General features: G+C 37.1%; 1 protein-coding gene across 3 annotated transcripts in view; it reads left to right on the forward strand.

Moving 5' to 3' along the window:
- The window catches only part of LOC142975424 (apoptosis-resistant E3 ubiquitin protein ligase 1), a 58,121-nt gene that overhangs the window by 20,306 nt on the left and 15,085 nt on the right, over positions 1 to 22,730 (forward strand). For all 3 annotated transcript variants that reach the window (XM_076118245.1, XM_076118243.1, XM_076118244.1), the window contains exons 2-10: positions 1,920 to 2,085; positions 17,604 to 17,812; positions 18,262 to 18,401; positions 18,970 to 19,110; positions 19,619 to 19,727; positions 20,362 to 20,558; positions 21,011 to 21,209; positions 21,851 to 22,044; positions 22,423 to 22,587. In XM_076118245.1, the coding sequence (XP_075974360.1) occupies positions 1,920 to 2,085; positions 17,604 to 17,812; positions 18,262 to 18,401; positions 18,970 to 19,110; positions 19,619 to 19,727; positions 20,362 to 20,558; positions 21,011 to 21,209; positions 21,851 to 22,044; positions 22,423 to 22,587 (1,520 nt within the window). The remainder of the gene's footprint in view (positions 1 to 1,919; positions 2,086 to 17,603; positions 17,813 to 18,261; positions 18,402 to 18,969; positions 19,111 to 19,618; positions 19,728 to 20,361; positions 20,559 to 21,010; positions 21,210 to 21,850; positions 22,045 to 22,422; positions 22,588 to 22,730) is intronic.

Below are 22,730 nucleotides of genomic sequence, written 5' to 3' on the forward strand. Positions count from 1 at the left end.
AACAATGCCCGGTAGACGGGAACAGTGAACAGGGTCGCCTCTTGTTACATAAGTGCTTCTGTGTGTTTGAACATCTGAGGGCCTGAGCACTCTTAGGAAGTCAAAGGTCGAGAGTTCGATCAGAGCACGAGTATTTTTATACCTTTATTTAGGACTTAAGTGTACTTTGTTATAATGCTTGTGTTATGCTGTAAAACTAATTTTGTAGAACAAGATTTCGCAAAGTAAGAAGAATGCATGATGTACGTATGTTACAAAATTGATGAGTTCAAATCAGCCGGCTTATCACGTAGGTATCTCAGTTAACAGCTAGTGTACATCAAATTGATGGTCACTATTCAGTACATTGCCACTTTGACATAACGTGTTCATCACTATAATCTAAGGGAGAACACAATGTTCAGCATAGTGGCTTTCAAATGTTTGACAACTGAGATACGTGATAAGCCGACTGTTCGACGTTCAGTGTGTGCGTCAAAGAATAACAGATAATCGTTCAATGATATTTATTTAGTAGGATCCAAAATGGGTACAAAACAAAATAGTTGAATACATACGCAACAAAGGTGCGAATATGCTGCTGAAGACTTTACAAAATCAACAGTACCACCTTATTAAATTCCGCGGATGCTACACAATTTTCAATTAAAAACAAACTTAATTTTCCAATATAAAATTAAGCAACAACAACAGTATTGAAAATTCATAATTTTGCTTATGAGAGAATTTTCTTCTACGTTGTCGATATAAAAATACGTTTTCCAATGAATTATTTATGAGTGAATTAAAACTACGTTAGATATTCTAGTGTATTTGCCGTGGGAGGAGCGTGGGCGTAAACATTGAAGAATTACCTTATGAACTTTATAAATGTGCAGACGTGGGATGATTTCCATCTAGTATTCTAAGTTTTTGCTTTATTCATTTAGTCATACCTGTTATTAGATTCTCTCAGGAAACAGAACAATACTCGTCCTCATCGCTTATGGTATCATATAAAGTTGGTTATGAGCTTACAGTTTTCTTGCTTTTTCCTTTGGGCTGAAAGTATGTGCCTTTTTATCCCATAGCTCCACATTTCTTGGTTAATTTGTTTGTGATTGGTAGTTTACTGAATTAACAACACTCTCTTAATAGAATAAAACAAATCACGATTACAGTTCATATTGTTTTAGTATGAATTTGTGTAAATGAATGGTTATTACACTTATTACATGGAATATTACATAATAAATGTACACAAACGTTATTGACGTAAGCTAGCAACAACTTTCTTCACGCTACAGCCTGCCATTAGTCTCAAGGCTCCGTCTGTTTCCAAGCAACCGGCCGACAACAAAGCTTTCCTACCTATCATTTAATATTATTAATGGCCCCTGGACATGGATTTTGCATTAAAATGTTATTAAACCTAATAATGTAAATAAAAGTTACGAGTGGGCGTCGCTTTTCTAAAGGTCCCATATTGGGCGCCATTAAACATCATTTATAATTCGTGTTTCTGAATATAAAATTTATAACTTGTGAAGGCTTTCTCGCTTACTCCATGATAATCGTTGTTAATATATTTTCCGTGTAATTTAATATTTTCTATGTCGCGTGGGAGTTAATAGTCCCTCGGTGGGTGCCATTAAGCTTTTAAGTGTTTGTTGTTTTCTGTGAATGTTTTAATGAATTATTCAACGCCCTGCATAGATTTGAGTTGATATTTATTCGAGAGTATTATGAACATCTGTTTTATTTGCCTAATGCTAGAAAGAACCTTGGGTATTTTTTGTCTATTTGTGTGTGTGACATAACAATTTGTTATGCTGTCACTTGAAGTATTTTGATTTTGTTACTTGAAGGTCTTGAAGAAAACACGAAGGTATGACAAGTCTGGTATATTTTCTTCTATTCATGTGGTATTCTTGTTGTAGGCATCAGCACACTATCCGGATGCGGTACTCCTGACCAGCTGGACCGGCTGCCGGAGCTGCCGGCGGCCGAGGAGAAGCGTCTGCGGCGAGCTGCCCAGGTGCTGCAGCAGAGACTCGTGCTGCGACAGTGGCTCGCAACGCACAAGCTGCAGCATACATACACCAAGTAAGATATATATTTTTACAGAAGATGGGAACGCGGACTTAATGCCTAAGGCATTCTCTACCAGTCTATCTTTGGGTGATGCAGCGGTTACTTAGTCTTCTATAGACGAAATCCAGAATTTCTTTCACAAGGCTCTTTGCCTAATGTCGAAGAATTTAGATGATCAAAGCTCTGGTTCTTCGGTCGGTTCTTGATCTTTCTGCTTTTGATCTCATTGGAAACTTGTCTTGGCTACAATCATGTAAAAATACAAACATAGCAAATACCATAAAGTGGATCTGAATGTTCTATTTTATAGAAAGATGTACTGGAATATATGTATTTACTCAAAAATTTGTTTAAAATTATACAGATTTGATATAATATGAAGTATTATTATACAGGATATTTATCAAGTTCCATCAAAATTAGTTGCCCTTTCAATGACTATCAAGCAATTAAGAATCGACTAAGTTCGTAATAATCGTAATTAAATCGGCCCAATTTGCCCTCAGTTATAGTGTTACTAATTGCTTTATAGACTTTATTAATGTTTTGTCTGATCTTCTATTAATTTTGACTGAGTATGATCAAAGTAATAGCCAAGTATTAGTTTAATAGCTACTTCAACGATTTCCAGATCTTTACGTTGAGAGATAATCTTTCGGGAATCGATTAAGTATCAAGAGAATATTAATTGTAATTTCTTGATTTTTTAAATTGTTTTTATTTATGTTTACGAATGAATAAGAAGAGTTTGAACTTTCTTTAATTCTGAGAGGAGAACCGGTAGAAGCGGTTAAATAAGCATTGAAAGTACTTAAGAAAAAGTAAGGATCGTACCAAGTGGCGTTCTCTGGTTTATGAAAAAGGGTGTGATTTTATGTTTGTATGAAGGTTTAAGTAATTTTAGCCATGTTTTCGCCATTTCCATTATTACAGCTACGTTAATGGTATATTATATAATGTAAAAATCCGCGCATAAAAAAGTAAAATAAATCACAAAATATGACCTATTGATATTCCTTAACCTAAAAAGGTCTCAACGATCTAATAATACATTCTATAAATAAAGCACGATATAGTTTTATCCTTGCGAAGACAAGTGCCAAGTGGAGCAGCCGCTAGCCATGACCTTGAGGGGGAAGGAAACGCTCGCGTGTACTACACCCCTGTTCGTGACTCATTCTGATACAACTTGTATAATAACACTTATGTCCTTGACATTTTCACTGCTTTTTGGTCATTTTGGGGTTCTACGCACTTTCCTTGTACGGTTTTATTAGCAGCGTGATTTTGAAAGGATTTTCTTTAATTTTTTTTAATAAAAATACAACATACAACAACAACAAACAACAATACAACTCCCGCAATAAGAATTGCTCTTGTATCACGCGGACTTTTACAAACATACATACAAACAACGGACACAAAGTACAAGCAGACATAAAACAACTATTTGTAGATCGCACATATATTTGTTCCGTGTGGGAATTGAACCACCTTAACCACTCTTTATTAGCTTTATGTACTGAAACATGTATGACGTTTAAGTTAAACTTTACACGTAGTTCAGTCTACAGATAAAGTTAGTATCAAAGTTAGTGAAACTACAGACATGTGCAGGCAAGAATTCATGTCTCAAGTTTTGCGTACAGCTGTATAACTTATAGTGCATGCAAAAGTTATGTAGGTATATATATAATTCTTCTGTAAGTGTGTATGTCACTGAACTTCTCTTAAACGACTGGACCGATTTTGATGAAATTTTTTGTGTGTGTTCAAGGGGATCTGAGAATGGTTTAGATTCACAATTTTGTCCGCTGGACAATGTTTTTTTATTTAATTTTTATGGCAATACAACGTTTGCCGGGTCAGCTAGTGTAGGTATAAGTAGGCAAGATATAACGTAGGTCGAATAGAATCACTTTTTTTGCAATTCAACTCCCCGGCTACTTTGACAGCCAATATCTTGCCTAAAACTGTTTTTCATCGTCTCCAAGACAAATGAATCCAATGATTGATTTCGACAGTCGTCTCTTGAATCCAAAATTCGTTCGCTCACCTATTTTTAAACTCTATCTACCTTTCCTATCGTGTCAGTGTCAATTCACAGTCCACCGAGTAGTTCTACCTTTTGTTCAAAGTGTGTCAATTTTGATACAAGCGGTGGCCTTTGTTCGTCTACGGCGTTAACGACAATACCGCCGGCGACCCATTCACACTGACACAACGACACTTTGAATACTCCCTCATGACTATGAAGGCTATTTTTATTGTTACCTGTTTTATTAGATTCTGAAGCTTTTTCGGGTTTATTCACCTGCTCACACGGATGTGTCCGTTTTATATCACCACCTGCAGTGAGGTTAAAGCACAAATTTCATTTCCTTGCTCCTTTAATACATTTAGAAAACCACGACAGTAAATGAAAATTGAAACTATAGACAAAGTTCTCAGTACTGTTCCATAAGAACATAAAAATGATAATCGTAGTCTATTTTGCATAACCCGTGCGAAATCCGCGCTGCTAAGCTCCCGCTCTCTACCGAATTTATATTTTAGCGGAAAGTTCTCAAAGAGTTTTGCACACATTTGAATACTTTCTATATTCAGCTCTTGGCTTGCGTTTTGATAAAAGCACAATCGGTGTTCTTCGACCAACTTATGTGCTGCATCTGTGTGAGTATCGATCCTCGCGGGAAATGCGGCCGCTGTTCTGAAAACTTATTCTAGAAAGTTCGGACATAGAAATCGTAGCCAAAATACCGAATTCTAGTCTTGTATTGTTTGACCTCTATGAGATTGCTAGTACTCGGAACAGTCGCCTATAAAATCTGTGTCACTGAGCCACGGATCATGACTGCTTTATTTAGCCGTCGTATTATCCTTATAAAGGGAACTGGAGACGGGAAAAAGGACGTTTTTTTATGAATATAAACATGGCAATCGTCCAAACTCCTGATTGGCATTCGGATTATTACATTTAAAATTTACAGCAAAACACAATCCGAGCTCGATGCTCTTTAACGATCCAGCGCGTTTTCGTATTCATTGCCCGCCCATCGGAGCCCGTCCTACTCCAACTACAAAAGGGTATTGAAATTTTTATCTCCGGGATCCCGTCACTTAATATTGAAGGGGATTCTAAACTCATAGTGTTCGGAGCCTTTGTGCCGTGCCAAACAAAGTCTAGGTTTTTTTGGGCGTTGGATAGGAGGCGTCGGGTTATGCGGGTGAAAATTGTTCGCGATAGCAACTATCAATAAATCTGTACCTGGCTGCGAGGCCGGTGAGGGAGCATTGTGCGCTGCAACTAGGTCAACACGTACCTCCACGAGTCCACTTATAGACTATACAGTCTATACACTGACAAGAACATAGATATTTTATGAACAAAACGCTTTCATCAGTGGTGTAACGTCCCGCACTGAATACAACTCATTTACGCTAAGGTCGTAGATTTGAATGTCTCTTTGATGTTTTCCACTTCTTACACAGTTAATGTTTGCTCTTTTCATGATTTGTGTGTATTCAAATCTTGAGTCGTTTGTGGCTTTAGCCATGAGTTGAATAGTATATCATTTCGAAGCAGTAGACTATTTTACCATCTTATTGGGTTAAGCATTGTAACTGTTTTACGTTATTGTCAAAGAAGCTGAAATGTATCAATATAATACTTGATTCCTTCTTCCAGTTAGTATTCCAGAAAAGTTCTAAAAAAATTGTCTAAGACTGACGAAATTCATCATATATTCATAGTCACCTAAATGTCCCTAATCGGCACTACACGAGACTTCCATTATCAGATAAAATATAACCGTACGTAACATGAAGATCGCTTTATCCCTTGAAACGTCGTACATGTATTCAGGAGACAGGTTAAATACATTACCTAGTGTGTCGTGATTTCCACTGTCACTAACTTCCATCACTTCTAGAAATCTGGGAGATTTCTCTTCGTATTCTCCATTAATTTTGCCTTTATCATAATCTAGACTTCTGATTGATGCTTTAAATCCGTTCTTTTAGTATGATTTTCTGAGATTTAAAGTCTTGACTGTTTTATACTTCTTGTTTCATACTTCTTAGACTACTTGTAGTGGTTTATGATCAATATGCGAAGGTCACCATGTGTTTACCCGGGTCTTCTCCCGGTCTTATAGTCTAGTGTTATGATTTGAAATTATTTCTTTATTTTATGACATACTTACTATCTATTCTTACAGACATTAATTATACACACACAAAAAATCCATATAAAATAACATAATATTTTAAAAGTTATTTTAAATTGCCATAGAGTTTGTGTTTGTTTATCAATTATCTCATAATTGATAAACAAACACAAACTCTATCATTAGTAGCTCACAACAAAAATAAATATCTAATAACATTTTTATACTATTTCCAATAAAATACAAACATAAATAAATCCAGAACATTCAGTTGTACTAAATCATATTCCATTTGATCGGCTTTGTGTTGCAACAACGCAGGGTTTCCTTTGAAATATGAACTGTTATTGATTACTGTGTGATGCTCGCCGGGCCCGGCTGTGTCTGGGATGGCTGGCGTTGCTCTTGTGCCTGCATATGTACTGGCTATAGAGGTCTGAAGGCAATCGTGTGCATTGTGTAGAACGGACATTAATCAAGGAATATTGCTGTTTGTACGTAAAGAGAATTCTATATGCATTGCCCTGTCTAACCCCTGTGTCTCTGCTTCTGATACTTGTATAGGTTAACTTTTACAAAATATATATCGTAATAATGATGGTTCTGTAATTCAAATTATTTTTTCTGAATCGACCCGAAATCTGTTTGTCAATTCCTCATGGAGACATAAATAAAATAAATGCTATAATGTGTTTTAAGAAAAGGAGATATTATTAATTATTACCTTCCTAAAATGTTTTAATCTATATTCTGTAGAATAATTTGATGCGAGACAATGCAATTTCTTACAGGATGGTGTCTCTCAAAGAGAGACTGATGGATGGACACATATTTCATACAGTGTCCATCAGTAGTTAGTATCTTAAAAGTCCTAAAAATTATCGAAATCACAATTTATCTCAATAGAGGAAGTTATAAGCTAAAATATTCAGTGTAGATAGTAAAAGGGCTATGGCTGGAGGCTTGCAGTTCGTTGACATTGCGTGTGAATTACGGCGCTGATCGATACCGAGCGTGGCGTCTGCACACTAGTGACGTTCACGTGCAAACTGCACTGTACACGCCCCACGCAGTAATATCACGGTTTATTTCAATAGTCTATGAATGCTAATGATCTTTAGAGATCTGGCTGTGGTTTGTTTAGTTTGGTTTCCTCTGTTTACAGGGTTAGGTTCAAACAGAAAATAATTTAATAGATTTTCTGCAATCAGTTGTTATTTAAGTTCGCATATGTACCACTGTACATTAAGTTTAAATAAATAACTAAATATTTTTATGTGCGTACCAACTAATTTCTTTACTTTTTGTCATCTGTTGTTGTCACTCTGTATCATCTTAGGCTTTGAAGACGAAGCATAGTTTTGCATTGCACAGAAAAATTTACCTATACAAGTAATTTTCAAATTAAAGAGGATCTCATATAAATCGTTAAGCGATCATTTATTGTCGACAAAAACAATTCTAAAAATATTTCTCAATTTTTTACATAATCTCAGGGCGGTGAATCCTATAAGTTGGTGGTCATATACCTGTTATCCCTCCTCATATTTTACTGTGCCCAAGGGATGCTACCCCTTGATCCTGCGATCACTATGATCTCACGTAATTTCGCTGATTTATTGGACTTTTCACTTACAAGACGGAAGTCATCACTTAAATAAAGTGTCGTGCTGTTTTTGGACAAAAAATATTGGTTTTGAAAAAGTTATCGATCTTTTTACATAATAAAGTGTTATAAAATGTTAATGTTAACGAAAGCTTCAATCGAAGACAGAAAAGTCATACGCCAATAATAATTTTAGGAAAGATGTAATAGTCTTCAGTTTGCATATATTATCTATTACTAATCTATTACTAATATAATAAAGCTGAAGAGTTTGTTTGTTTGTTTGTTTGTTTGTTTGAACGCGCTAATCTCAGGAACTACTGGTCCGATTTGAAAAATTCTTTCAGTGTTAGATAGCCCATTTATCGAGGAAGGCTATAGGCTATATAACATCACGCTACGGTCATTAGGAGCGGAGTAGCAACGAAAAATGTTACAAAAACGGGGAAAATTTTGACCCATTCTCTTTGGTGACGCAAGCGAAGTTGCGCGGGTCAGCTAGTCTACTTATAATATTAAAATGAATGTTGCTAAGTGCAAATCTCGAGAACATCTGTACCAAATTCATAAGTACGAGGATGGTTCTCACGGAGAAATAAAAATAATCGACTGTTAGTCGGTACGAAGATCACCGGGTCAGCTAGTAGATTATAAAACTTTTTTCCCAACTGTCTATATTACTTTCAATTATAGAAAAAACATTCAGATAAATAACTTGTAACCAATAGCTTTTTACCAATCGAGTCAATTTACTACAAGATCTGCCAGCCGTATCTATCCTCGCTAAACCTTCGCGTCACGTCACAGTCCTGCACCTCCCACGCATGATGTATGGCAATCTTTCGCGCTCCATTGAATATCTGCCGACTGCGAACGTTTTCATATATGACGGTATTCTGATTTACTTACTGATAATATCGGACCGTCTCTGCTTTTTGTTATAAGTGAAGGTATAAGGGAATGTAAGAGTTATGTTTGAAGATTTGGGATTGTCTTTAATAAGAGTAATAATACTTTTAAATAGAGTGATCGTGAGTTTCTTGCTAGCTCTTCTTATAAGGCTCTATCCCCTTTCCGAGCTGGTGGTTGATTCAGTAATTGTAATGATTATCATAAGTGCCAATATTTGACCTAAATTAATTAATGATTTGATTTTGATTGACATGTTATTATGAAGTGTAAGTTTTCTTTAGGTTTTCTAGATTGGTTTCTTATGAAGCTATGTTTAGTGTCTTTGTACAGTCTCGAAGGCGTGGTCGGTGGTGTATGTTTTCTTATTTATATTAGAACTAGCTTTTGCCCGCGACTTCGTCCGCGCGGTGCGTGGCTTAGGTCAGAATTTTCATACAAACTTTCATCCCCTCGGGGGTGAAATTGATCAATATCCTTTATTAGTCGATGCCTACGTCATAACATCTTCCTGCATGCCAAATTTCAGCCCGACCCGTCCAGTGGTTTAGGCTGTACGTTGATAAATCACTTTGTCAGTCAGTCACGTTTGAATTATATATATTTAGATATTCCTCAGGTAAAGCAATTAGTAGATAGGCTCGGCCCCTATTGGAAGAGACTAACATCATTAATGGCGAAACGTGAGTGTATTTCATACACTTCTAACTACACCTTTGATATTATGTGTTGGTTTAATAAAGTTATTGTCACTTTTAGCCATGGTTTTCAAACTGTTGTTGTTCTAAAGCGGATGTTTAGTCTACTAACGTGCACTTGGCGGGTGTAGCCACCTACATGTACTGAAAACTATTGAAAAGAGACAACATTTTTGATACAAATAAACCTGCATTCACTATTGCATCGTCAATGGATTTTCATCTGTTCTTCCAAATGTCAGCATGCTTCATAAAGACTTCTCTCAATACATTTTATCAGTGCCAAAGATCTGCGAACACTACAACAATCTCGTTCAAATCTCATCGATATTGAAGCTCGTCAGATAAACTTGGATTGCTCCCAACATTCACAATTTCAAGTACCTACAGCATCAATATCTTCACAGATGTTTTGATTTGGTTTTTGGGTTTTTCTTCTTTCAAATATGACATAAAAATAATACCTAGTGCTGTTAGTAGTATTAACTCTAATCTATTGGCAATTTAATGCAATAAAACCGCAGTAATCTTGTGTTTTTCATTAATATGTTGGATATAGGAAGGCCTGATAATGAATAAATTAAGAAAATTGTAACTTGTAATTTCTTCAACCAAGTGGTTTCTTGTCTCTTATGTACCTGTTAGTCGAATCTTATTAACGTAAGGGGCCCATTATTTATATTTAAGTTTCGCCATAACACTGTTATAGAATGATGTCCACTTAGTAGTAAACTACTACACGAAAACTGTGAATTGCGTGCGATCTCGATAAACCTATTATAAGTATGAAAAAACAATCTTTATTGAGGCGAATAAAATCATTACACCAATGTCCTAGCTAAATCAAATTATCGTATATAATGATTATCATAAAAATAGATAGAAATATATCTAAAGATGAGATTAAAAGGTAATAAGAAATAACTAAAAGCTTCCAGTTATGTAGGTCGCGAAGACTTGGCGGGGTGACCTGGATACCTTCAGCGAGGTATTCTTGCTCGGAGATAGACTTCAAGTTATTTATAATAACTGAATCAATAAATACTTGACTACGAAGAGTGGAGGTCACTTCTTGAAAGATTTAGCAAAATTGCGAAGATTCCTTGTTAGAATGTGAAGCAAAAGAAGTTTTGTATAGATTTTTAGTAGCGATCACTGATATTTGCCTATCCTTACGGAATAAGGTATGGTTTTGATGAAAGTATAGGAAATGAAAAAAAAAAAAACTTTTTTTTGTAGATAAAGCAAAATGAATAATATGACAACCCCACTAAGCGCAGCCTGTATCGGGGCTATCAAATTCTAATTTGAATATTTTGACGGAACTGTAAATAATTTTGTGTAACTTTTGTTATCAATTTCTGGTTGGTGATCTTTTATTAATGATCAAGTTACTAGTCAGGGACGTAAAGACAACGTCAGAAGGATTACGAAGTATGGGTGGAGGAAAATTAATGCGGAATGAGAACAAGTGAAAAATCAATTGAGAGAAACGATATGACGTAATATAAACGATTCTCAAAGATATATCTAAGCTTTTAATAACAATCGAAAGCTAGGGTTATTTTTTACTAGTCCACATGTATAGTCACTAAAATTTCAATTTCTCGTATATCTCACACATACATTATATCATACACACACTCGAGGTGACGCGAGGTGATTAATCAAGACGATGTATTTCAATCAGTCCTAATTGTAATTGTTTATGCTAAGCAGCTACGATCTGTCACGCGGAGATTGAGACGCTTAATGACGTCACTAGTTATTTGTGACGTCACATAGATTAATCGCTTGTCTTGAAACTACTATCTAAGTTGTATTACTTATGATATTATGTTTATATGTTTTTTATTTAGCCTTTATCAATGTCCCAGTACTGGGACAAAGTTTGCCCCTCCCCTGGACTTTTACACATCTCAGTCGCTGGCTGTTGCTGGCTATCCTTGGGACATGTAAAGAAATTATGAAACTTGTTTTCATTTAATAATATTTTTCTATTTGATGTTTTAAAGCCAAGAAATAAAATGATGTAACGTGGAGCATTGAGACCGCTTCCGAATATTTCCGAGATTTTTCACCGCGACTTTTCATGAGCGATGTGCACGGTAGCGAGAAAAAGTCGCCACCAGTAGAATTACTTAGCAAGGCTAAGAGGAAATGAAATAAACATTGCAATTTTTTTGGCACCTCACCTAGCAAGTCTTTGGTCGAAACGCGACGTGAACTATTGGTTTATTTACCTATGTGGCAGTTTTTATTACGTATTATCTCTCTCCTCTCTAAAAGGAACAGTACTACTATGGTTGGAAGTAGCTCATCAAAATCAATCGAAAGTTTGGACCAACATAGGATACTTTTTTTTTTACTCCTTTTGTTCTAGCTGCTGGGCAAAGGTTTCCCTACCAAACAACATACTTATTTCCTCAAAAAAAGCTTAACACGTGAACAGCTAGCAAATATCGCTGTTAAAGTTACAGATAAAGAATTTTCCGCCATTTTTGCAAATACCAGGTCAAGTTCTAATTAAGTTTCTCATATGTAAATAATACTATAGTGTAGCAGTTCCAGCAGACAGCGGCTCGTGATATTAATCAACTCACGCCAATGGCCGACCTCGTCCGTTATAAATGAACAACGTTGCATAAAACTCGCATATATTATTCTCATTTACATTTAATGCATGAAAAAGAATATTATAATACTACGAGTATATTGTTTGGGAAACTGTTGGTGCAGTTGCTGTACCATTTATCATTATTTACAGATCTTTTTTATAGCATTGTGTGTTGTACGTGTTTTTTTTTTGTTTTTGCTTTTGCTTTTTGTTTATTGATTTACGTAAATAATAGCTTTTATCTGTATCTCTTATCGTTTCTCGTCTTATATTAGTGGCGGTCTTTGGTCTTTTTACCTCTATGAGAGAAAGGTGCGATTTTCTATGAGTGCGTATGTATGTACGAATGTATGTGTTTTAGGCAGTTACAGTAAGTAAACCGCTAGTTTGGAAGCCGAGCTAATAAACAGAGCTAGTAAGAAACGTTTGGTCACTCTTTTTAATAGCCAAGTATGTATTTCACTATTCTTATAAAAAACGGTGCTATAAAGCGCGGCAAACTATAATTGGGGTTTACCTCGATTTCCATACGATTATGATGAACTTAAATGCGTTTTGGGGGTTATTTTTACCAGCTCCAAAGTTCATAGAAACAAAACTATATTTTTTAAAGAAATTGCGTTTACCAAACCACATTTCTATGTTCATAACAGGCTGGTATCAGCGCAACCCTGAGCGTCGTCAATAAATAAAGATTTGCCGCGATATAAACGTGACGGTCCCTTTACGTCGCGCAGTAAAACCTACATCGTAACCGACCACTTACGCACTTTCATCACCATGGAATATTAGGGATTATTTCTGTGATTTTGGGTATAGAAAACTGTAATAGACTAAAGCAAGTATTTTATAAATTTTCTGTGAATTGTCTGTAAGGCCTGAAAACTTCTACTTGGCCAGCCTATACTTAGATTCTGCAAAAAGACTAGTGTGTGCACGGCAGGAATAGAGTGGGCTAGTAGTCCTACTAGCTTGTAGGAGTGAGGTGTTCGTACTAAAGACGAAACTAAGGAACGATGTAAATTACTTAGATAATAAATCCAGGCTCTGAATTAGTTCAATCAAGGCATTTTTCTTTTCAGATTCACGAATTTTAAAAAAATGTTTATAAAAACAGTGCCTTTTTGTTATTTACTACAAGTAAACTCGTACGCAACAGCCAGTTATAACTAAGCCTATCGGCAAAGCCTTCGTCAACCAACACAGATATTTATATTTGATCATAAAACGGTATATACGATTATTTACGGCGGAGACTGCAGCGTTTGCTGGTGGTGAAGCTCACGTTTATTGCTGGCCTCGGATTTTCGACGGATCACTCATATTTACTAGGATATAGGCTTATCTAATATATAAAATTCTCGCGTCACAGTTTTCGTTGCCATGCTCCTCTGAAACGGCTTGACCGATTTTGATGAATTTTTTTATGAGAATCAACCAACATCTATTTTTCATACCCCTAAGTGACCCTATTTTTTTTTATTTATATGGCAAAACAACATTTGCCGGGTCAGCTAGTATTATATAATATTATGTGTGTACTAGTTAAAAGAGTGAAGTGTCGAACATATTTCTCTTGATATAGTTTCTAGAAATGCGCTTCTTCTCTTCTGAACGAATGCTTACTGTCGTTTGGTTGCTTATATAGCAATGAATTGTCACAAGCTAAAAAAACTGATAATTTAATAACGATTTTATACTCTCACGATTTGTACACGTCACATTATGGTCTTAAACGCTTCCTATTTATTTTTTAAGTTTTTTACAGCAAAGAATGGCCTGTGTGTGCCAACAATGAATGGCCTGTATCAAAATATTTAATATCGTTGTAACTTTAACCCTTAATTACTGTTTTCCCAATTGTCAATAACTGTAGCTCGATTCTCGACTACTATCGACTACCGACAACCGACCTGTCATCGAGAAATTTTGTATGAAAATCTGATCAGCGCCTCTGACGAGCGTCGCAAAAACTTTTTTGGCAATACATTCTAAATGTCAAAATTTCGCTAGCTAGCCGGTTGCCGGTAGTCGATACTGGTAGAGAATCGAGGTACAGAAAGCTTTGGAAGTAGCCGCGAAACACGAAGACGCTCAGCTCAAAGTTACGAAACAATCACCTACCTATTTGATTAGAAAGTTCGTGTATTATTACTCACAAGTTTGCTTTTAGGCTGTTAGTAAGAAGATTGATTTCCACACTTGACTTGATTGCCAACAATGGACGCCTGCAGGTGAAGAACGCAGAGCTTATTTAGATTTACTTACCCCCGGTTTTTGAGGTACATTTAGCGGTAGTTTATCTATTCAATAGCGTTTTTTTATATGAGTTTAAACGCTATTGAATAGATAAACTACCGCTAAATGTACCTCAGAAACCGGGGATTAAAGCTTCCTGTGTGTTACCTACAATTAGAGGTAGAGGTATGTGAAATGCTACTTGCATTTCACATACCTCTACCTCTAACTTTGGTGTCTAACTGTAGCCATTTAAGATATAGTATATCTTTATATATATAATTCTTCTGTAAGTGTGTATGTCACTGAACTTCTCTTAAACGACTGGCCCGATTTTGATGAAATTTTTTGTGTGTGTTCAAGGGGATCTGAGAATGGTTTAGATTCACAATTTTGTCCGCTGGACAATGTTTTTTAATTATTTTTTACAAATTAAAGACGTGTAGACAGGACAACGTCTGCCGGGTCCGCTAGTGAGATATAAGATTTAGTATTACATTACCGAACATGTTTTTTTAAAATTACGTTGATATACTAATATCATCATTAGGCCAACATGTTATTATAGCAAAGAATAATAAAACCTGTAAAAACCTCATAACATCAGTAATTACGTTGTTGGCGAGTTTCTTCTATGTAAATGACTGTAAATATTGTACAAGGTGAGAATAAATGAGTGTTGATGTCTCGGTTGCCTAGCAACCGTGGTTAAATGCAGTCTTACGTGAATATTGCATTATTTGTAACTACTACACGATATTTTGTTAGCTAGAACTAACATGTAATCTGATCGTTAGCGAGCTGATAAAAAAAACAACGTCAAGGGCCAATTTCATGGCCAATGTATTAGGTCGGGGAAAAAGTCTTTTCGCAATATAGTATGTATGAACTTGTAATAAATATTCTGCACAAAAAAGCTCGATATTTGGGTACCTCACAAGCTCACTGAAAGAAATCTAATGAACCGTGTACTCATTTGTGATTCTTGAAGCCAAAAAGATTTTATTACAAGTTCATACATACTATAATGCGAAAAGACTTTTTCCCCGACCTAATATAAGTGTCGAATAGTCTATCCGATAGGTAAAGTGTTAGTAAATGTAAACAACTATAAGTATAATGCCACCTGAAAAGCTAATCAATATTTATTCAGAAGTGGTAAAACACGGGCTGAATTAAGTAATTAGGTTATTCAGCTAGTGATTATTTTAAAGAAACAGCACTTTTTGAAATGAATACGGATCAACCAACAAGAAAGTCAATACAAATACTTAAATAAACAAATATCGAAACAAATTACATATAGCTACATAATTCTATATGTAAAAAAATACAATACCCTTTTTAGAAACATCACGTTTTAGACAGGGCCCTAAATAATTTCATTCCCTTAGGTAAACAAAAGCCAAATTGGCACATGTAAAAGTCGCCATTAAAAATACGTTCGCGCCAAAAATGACACTTTGAATTTGAAACACGGGGAATTGGGCTAACGAAATCGGCGGGACATGCACGGGCATGATTGAATTAAAGCTGGCACTTCACTGCGAGATAATCCACTAATGCATTCAGACACGAGAGGTATTGTTACATTATGCAAATGGCCGCTCACTATTGATGGATGGATGGACTTGTGTTGTGATTGAGATTTCAGTTTGTTGAATTAATTATTGTTATAGAATTATAGGCTACTGTACTCAGTACATGAGCTATACAGTTTTTTTGAGATATCTGATAGTTTTCGGATCTTTGTTTGGAGTATGCCCCAAAATGGAATTTTAACGTTACATGTGTAAATATTTTTGCAAAATATTGCGCTTTAATCGTGTTGGGATTTAGTATCCTGATTTTTTTAAATATAAGATTATAAAAGATAAGATTATAAAAATTAAACATTTTGTTAAAAGTTACTAATTTGTTCAATTTTCATATATCCTAAAAATCCATATCCATTACATAAACAAAAGCATTATCCTCCATAATCCTTCTGGTACATATATCAAGTGTTTCTGATCACATCATTAACCCCTGCTAATCTCGTGCGGTTGCGGGTCGTTTGTCAAACTGGACCCCTGGACCTTTGGGCCGCACCGTCACTACGCCCTACCTTCTTTCCGGGTAAAGATAACTTTATATTCACGATTATCGCGTGTGCATAATACAGGAATAATCTTTCTATCTAAACATCTAATATGCCTAGCAAATAAGGTTATTTTTAGCAATTAGAAATGTTAAGTTTTCGTTTTTTATGCCATTTTGTCCATAGGTTTTGGTTATATCTATCAATTTCTATTTTCTGACTATGACTATGCCTAAAACCTGAGTAGGTTGCATAATCACGATTTCGCTCAATGTTCTATGCTGACGCCAAACCTACTTGCATAAAACTACGCCCTTTTCCCAGAGGTGTAGGCAGATAACAAAGAATGCCACTTTATACGATCTTTACAAACTTCCCTATTCACATAATACAATATTTGTTTGACCTTTCACCTCTACGATCTAACTTAAATATTTGCTACAAGTCTACAGTTCTTCACGCTTCTGAGTCTTGCTTACAATCCGCTAGAACCATAAAGCATTGCCATGAAACTCCGGGTAGGGTGATCAAATGGAGCTTGAACAGAGGTCATACGTGGATTGATTGTAATTTTCCGCCAGCTTAGATAATGTATCATGGGATGTTTAGGGAAGGTTTTCCTGCTCGTTTTCAACGCAGTTCTGCGTTGCACAAGCGTGAAATGATACGGCTATTTATTTCGCTAGTTATCCTTGTTTTGTTTTACCCTTGTTCATACTGAATGCTCATAGAAACATTTATGTATCTATAAAATCGTTTTTTTTGCCTTATTGCTCTCGTGTATTTAATTTTTTTTTAACTATCTACATGTCACTGTGCTACAAATTTTGTTATATTCTATTGTGTCCCGTCGGAAATTAGCAACTAAGATTAAAGTATTCCGAAAAATTACCCAATTTATTGAAGTTAAAATTACCCAACTTCGATATAAATAAGTCGTCACGTTGAAGTTATTTGAAAGGTCAAATATAACGATTCACGTTGTCATTGGAAAGTAAAAAGTGAGTTAATACACTTTGTGTTAACTCACTTTTTTATATCAAACGAAATGCTAATTATTCATTTTTAGTTTAGGTCAAATATTGACAGAGTTAATAATACGAAGATACAATCAGTAAGAAGAACTGGCATGAAAATAGGCCAATTCTACGCTCTTTCTTTCTGAAAGACTTAAACATACATGACTTAAAGTGATAATCTCCATTGTCTACAGACTGCTCAGCCTCGATGTGTCCTCCCTGGAGGACGTGTACTGGCTGGAGGACACGACGGCGCACCACGTGCTCGACGCCAAGGACCTCAGCGCGTGGTCGGCCGCGCGCCAGAGCCTGCCCACCGGCAAGGAGGCGCTGCAGACCCTCAAGGCCGACCTCTGGAGCGCCGTCGTCAAGAGCAGCAAGCATCAGGACGCTTGGACCTGGGGTATGACCTCTCTGATATATTTGACTTGAGGAACAAATTAAAAGTTTTACCACAAGATTCTAAAAGTCAAAGGTGTGCTTATGAATAAAATTGTCTGAAGATAGGTCATAAACGGATTAATTTCAGCTTCGTCCCATTCCGTGTAGCGTGGGTAATGTAATGGATAAAGAAATCGTATTACTTGTACTGTATTCCAATTTAACAAGTAACACAAGTTTGTCGTGATCCACGAATATTATTTTGATAAGACTGGAATTGTTCCTGGTCCACAATTTTTCAGTTTTGTAAAGTCGTTGCACAGGATATTATTTTATTGCATTGAAAAGTGCATCATGTAAATTTATATTACTGAATACAGTAAAAAAAGACCCTTATAGTCATTTCAATGGGACAAAGTTTTGGCTATAGGATACCTATAACACATCTCTAAGTGGTAGCTATCATCGCAGGTGGTATGCTGATAGTGTCAGTGTCGGTGTGCGGGCTGGTGACGCTGGCGGCGATGACGCAGCCGTCCCTCGCGCCTGAAGCCAAGCACTCCCTGTTGCAGTACGTCACCGGGAAGTACCTTCACCCGCCCAGCTGTAGAGTAAGTTGATATAATTGTGAAACTCTTGTAATGGTATCTTCTCGTATGGGACGTTTGGGATTAAGTAGGATGGAAGACATTAGGTTGTTCGGGGATGAGATTGCCACAAGACCAGTTGTGGCAATGAGAAAAAGATTATTATTACTAATTATACACATGAGTAGAATTGGACTGAGTATGAGATCTATTCTTCTAATGTATCATGCGTGGGTAAAATTCCTCGTTTTGGCGTATTTATTGTTGATCTGTACATAGTTGTTTCAGCTTTGTTATTCAAAACTCTAAACCAAAAAAAACATTTTTTATAATATCACTATTTTGAGTATTGTCCTATAGCAGTCTCAAAATTATAAACTGGACTCTGTCCCTTTCCAGGTAATGAAATCGGCAGTCTCAATTTTATGTAAACTGTAATAGTTCATCCTTTTAGTGAAAACAATAAATCTTTTAGACAGACAGAGTTACTCTCGCATTGAAATCATTACTGGACTCTTATCTTATGATAACTTATAACTGATGATCTTCATCTTATTTCTATAGGTATGTAAACCTAGTTATGTCCTCCCAGGTGGAATGGGGATGGCAGGAGCCTCAGGCGGTGGGCGAGACCATGTGCTTCACCGTGCACTGCTTCCAGCGCAACGGACAGCCCTACCCCATCTGTGACACCGACGAACTCACTGTCTCCATATCACATGGCACTCGAAAGGTACTGTGTTAGTTACTTTAGGAGAAAGAAGACGGAAATACGACTATTCTAACAAAATTTTCGTTTTGACTTCTTGGTGCATATCTTTTTTTAAATTTGAATGCTGTGTGTATTAGAAATTTACTTTACTTCAAATGTTTTTTTGTGAAAAAGTAACATCACACCAGCCTTTCTTTCAACTACGTTGGTATAGGCTTCCAGTCTCACCGGATACAGCAGGATACTAGTATTTTGGAGCGACCGCCTATTGGACCTCTGCAGCCCAGTTACGTGGGTTATATCACGATACCCCTTTCTAAGACTGGTTGTCAGACTTTCAAGCTTCAGACTGCTGGTAACGACTGTCAAAGATCTTTGAAAATGACAATCGGGAAATAGTTTCATATCGAATAATTACTTGGAAGGATATCAATTGTCAGATAGTACTTAGCCTATGTAGTAATCTAGCCGTGAAAATCCCGAGAGAAACACATTGCATAAACCCTTGAGCTGGTGTTGTTCCTCGCAGGTGACAGCCGTCATAGAGCTGGGGTCAGGCGACCCGGCGCAGGCGAACACGGCGCGCGTCAAGTTCACAGTGCGGACCGCCGGCGTCTATATTATATCTATTATGATCGGTAAGTTATATACCTACTACTATTTATTTAAGTTAATATTAGACACTTGCTGTTTATTCATTATTTTTAAACTCTCGCGTTGCATGTTTACTGTGTGAATTTGGGAATTAACGTGCGTGTTTGCGTTAATTCTCGTATTCTATTTATATATATATATTTTTGTGTCGTTGTTTTGAATAGTACAAAATTCTCAGAAATTTTCGTGTATTGCGTATACGTGCACGCGAGTGTATACGTGCACGCACGTGATTGTGTACACTTGACAAGAAAATAATTGTTGGCGGGCGGCAGCTGTATAATTTTGAACGCGTTAGGTGTTAGACAGTGGTATATGTGCTCTACAGCCGAGTGGTATGAGTTGGTACTTCTCATACAAGTGGTTGCAGGTTCGAACCCGAGGCAACACACAAATAATTATTACTTGTGCCAACGGTGAAGGAAAACATCGTGATGCAACCTAGCATGCCTGACAGTTCTTTAGAACAGTTCTTGATGGTATGCAAAATCCCCGACCCGCACTTCGCCAGCGTGGTGGACTCAGAGCTAACCTCTTCCTCATCATGGAAGGAGACTCTTGTCTAGCAGCGGGACATTAATGGGTTTATTTTATTTTATATATTTATACACGTGTCAGGCGCGGTGTCAGTGAGCGGGTCTCCGTTCCGCAAGTGGTTCTCGGCGGGGCGCGTGGAGGCGCGGCGCTCGCGCGTGGGGCGCGCGCACGCCGCGCTGGTGTGGGCCGCGGGCCACGCGCGCGCGCTGCACATCCACCCGCGCGACCACTACGACAACCCCGCGCCGCTCCAAGCCGCCGACCAGGACCCGCCGCGGGTGAGAACACCACACGTAACTTGACAGTCGACCGCTGAAACAATAGTCGAAGATATGGCAGAACTTAGAACAAAACACATCAGCTCATCAGTATTGTGTGCCCATTTCATTTCAGGATTAGACCTAACGAGAACCACTTACATCTTTGCTCAGTAAACAAAAGCATGACACACTTTTGATCGTACTTATATTTCGCTATGATTACAGAAGAAAAGACCACATTCATATTAATATACAAAAATATAGTATAATATAACTCAAAAGTAACTGACTGACTCAAATTACTGATCTACATAGTAATCTATCAACGCACAGCCCAAAAACCAAATATTTAAAATAGGGAAAGAAAGTTTGTATGAAAATTCTGTCCTAAGTACACTACGCGGAAGAAGTCACGGGCAAAAGCTAATAAGCTACTAAATACAACAAATTCATCATAATATGTCTCACAGGGCTTCTCCATCAAGCTGAACCCGCTGGGCGCGGAGGTGGACGAGGCGCTGTCGTCGTCAGCCACGTTCTCGTACGACAGCGTGAACCAGCGCGTGATCCTGGCGCTGTGCTTCGAGCGCGCCGGCGTGTACCGCGCTGCCGTGTTCTACGACGATGTGCTGCTGCATAATGGAGAGTTTGACTGTATCGTGCTCACAGGTAAGATGATAATAATATATTTTTTTTGTAACTGTATGAATTTTAGGTCGTACTTCCTTTCTACAGTCAGTGTTTCATAATGTGATGGTTTTTATTGCGATTTTTTATCAACGCTCTCCTCTTTTGTGTTATGTTTTAGTATTCTGGACTACCTCCTCCCTCTTTCAAAAATTGCAGTACTTTTTATATACATCTTAATAAAAAATAACATTCAGAATTTGTTTTTCTTATATTGTCTGAAAAGTAAACTGCTGATAAATTTTTCATACAAATTTCTCGATAGCTACTCCGTTCTTAATAAAAAAAATTATTTTATTAACCATTAAGAACGGAGTAGCAGAAAATTTCTTCCTTATTTAGTAACAACACTTGCCGTAAAGTTTCAGACTTAAGCCCTTCTCCCATTACGATACGCCCGCGCGACTCTGGTCTCGGAGACTAGTCGCCACGAAGTATCTCACATACATTTGTATGGAGACTCTCACATTACGATACTGGTAGTCTCCATACAAATGTATGTGAGATACTTCGTGGCGACTAGTCTCCGAAACTAGAGTCGCGCGGGCGTATCGTAATGGGAGAAGGGCTTAAGTCTGAAACTTTATGGTCTCTCACGATCTGTCGAATGTTGCTTCATTTAGCAAGCGACACAGCGACAGTGCAGCGCAACATCTCGTCGAAGCGCCACAACATCTGCTACGAGGCGCGCCTGGTGTCGGGCAAGCCGCGCCGCGTGCTGTGCTGCATCAGCCCCAAGCAGCTCACCCTCAAGGATTACATCTTCAAGTTCATACCGAAGAGGATCACTAGCTTCAGGCTCTGTCCTTCTACCAAGGTAAAATATGTATAAAATATTTGATTGAAATATGGTTACTAGATCTTAATAAAATATTGTTTCAGTACATGCATGTCTCACTGAAAACAGTAAGCAAATATTACCACAGGACATTTAAAATATATAAATAAATAAATTTGCAAAGTTCATATTTAATATTGGTTAATAAATGTTAATGTTTCAAAAAAATTGAGTTTTTTTTTCTTAATCTGACCGATTTGGACACCCCGAGCTCTCATGCACATTGTTCGTCAAAATTTTTTAGATAATCCGGCAAACGTAGTCGCAATCCAAAATTGCTAATAAACAATTCTTACCTTGTTAAAACTGCAAATAAGAATAAATCTAACAAAATTTTCTTCTTTCTTCTTTCTCCAGTTGATCCTGAAGCCGACCCCCATAGGCTCAGGGCCGGGCGGCGAGTTCACCCTGGAGGACGGAGTTCAGCCGCAGTTGGAGCTGGTCTCCGCCGAGCGGGACCTCATCGCAGCCACCTTCACGCAGCTACTCATTGCTAACTGTGGCGGAGAAGACTCTTTCAAGGTATGGATGTACTGGCTTTACAGCTTGATGGAGACTTTGTTATAAATTTATGAAGGACTTTGTATCTTTCTTTTTTTCTATGCAAATAAGGATACCACAATTTAAATTTTCAGGAGCGGCCTTGAATAATTGTGTAGGCATGG

This window comes from Anticarsia gemmatalis, chromosome 9 (genome assembly GCF_050436995.1).
Source record: "Anticarsia gemmatalis isolate Benzon Research Colony breed Stoneville strain chromosome 9, ilAntGemm2 primary, whole genome shotgun sequence".
Classification (NCBI taxonomy): Eukaryota; Metazoa; Arthropoda; class Insecta; order Lepidoptera; family Erebidae; genus Anticarsia; species Anticarsia gemmatalis.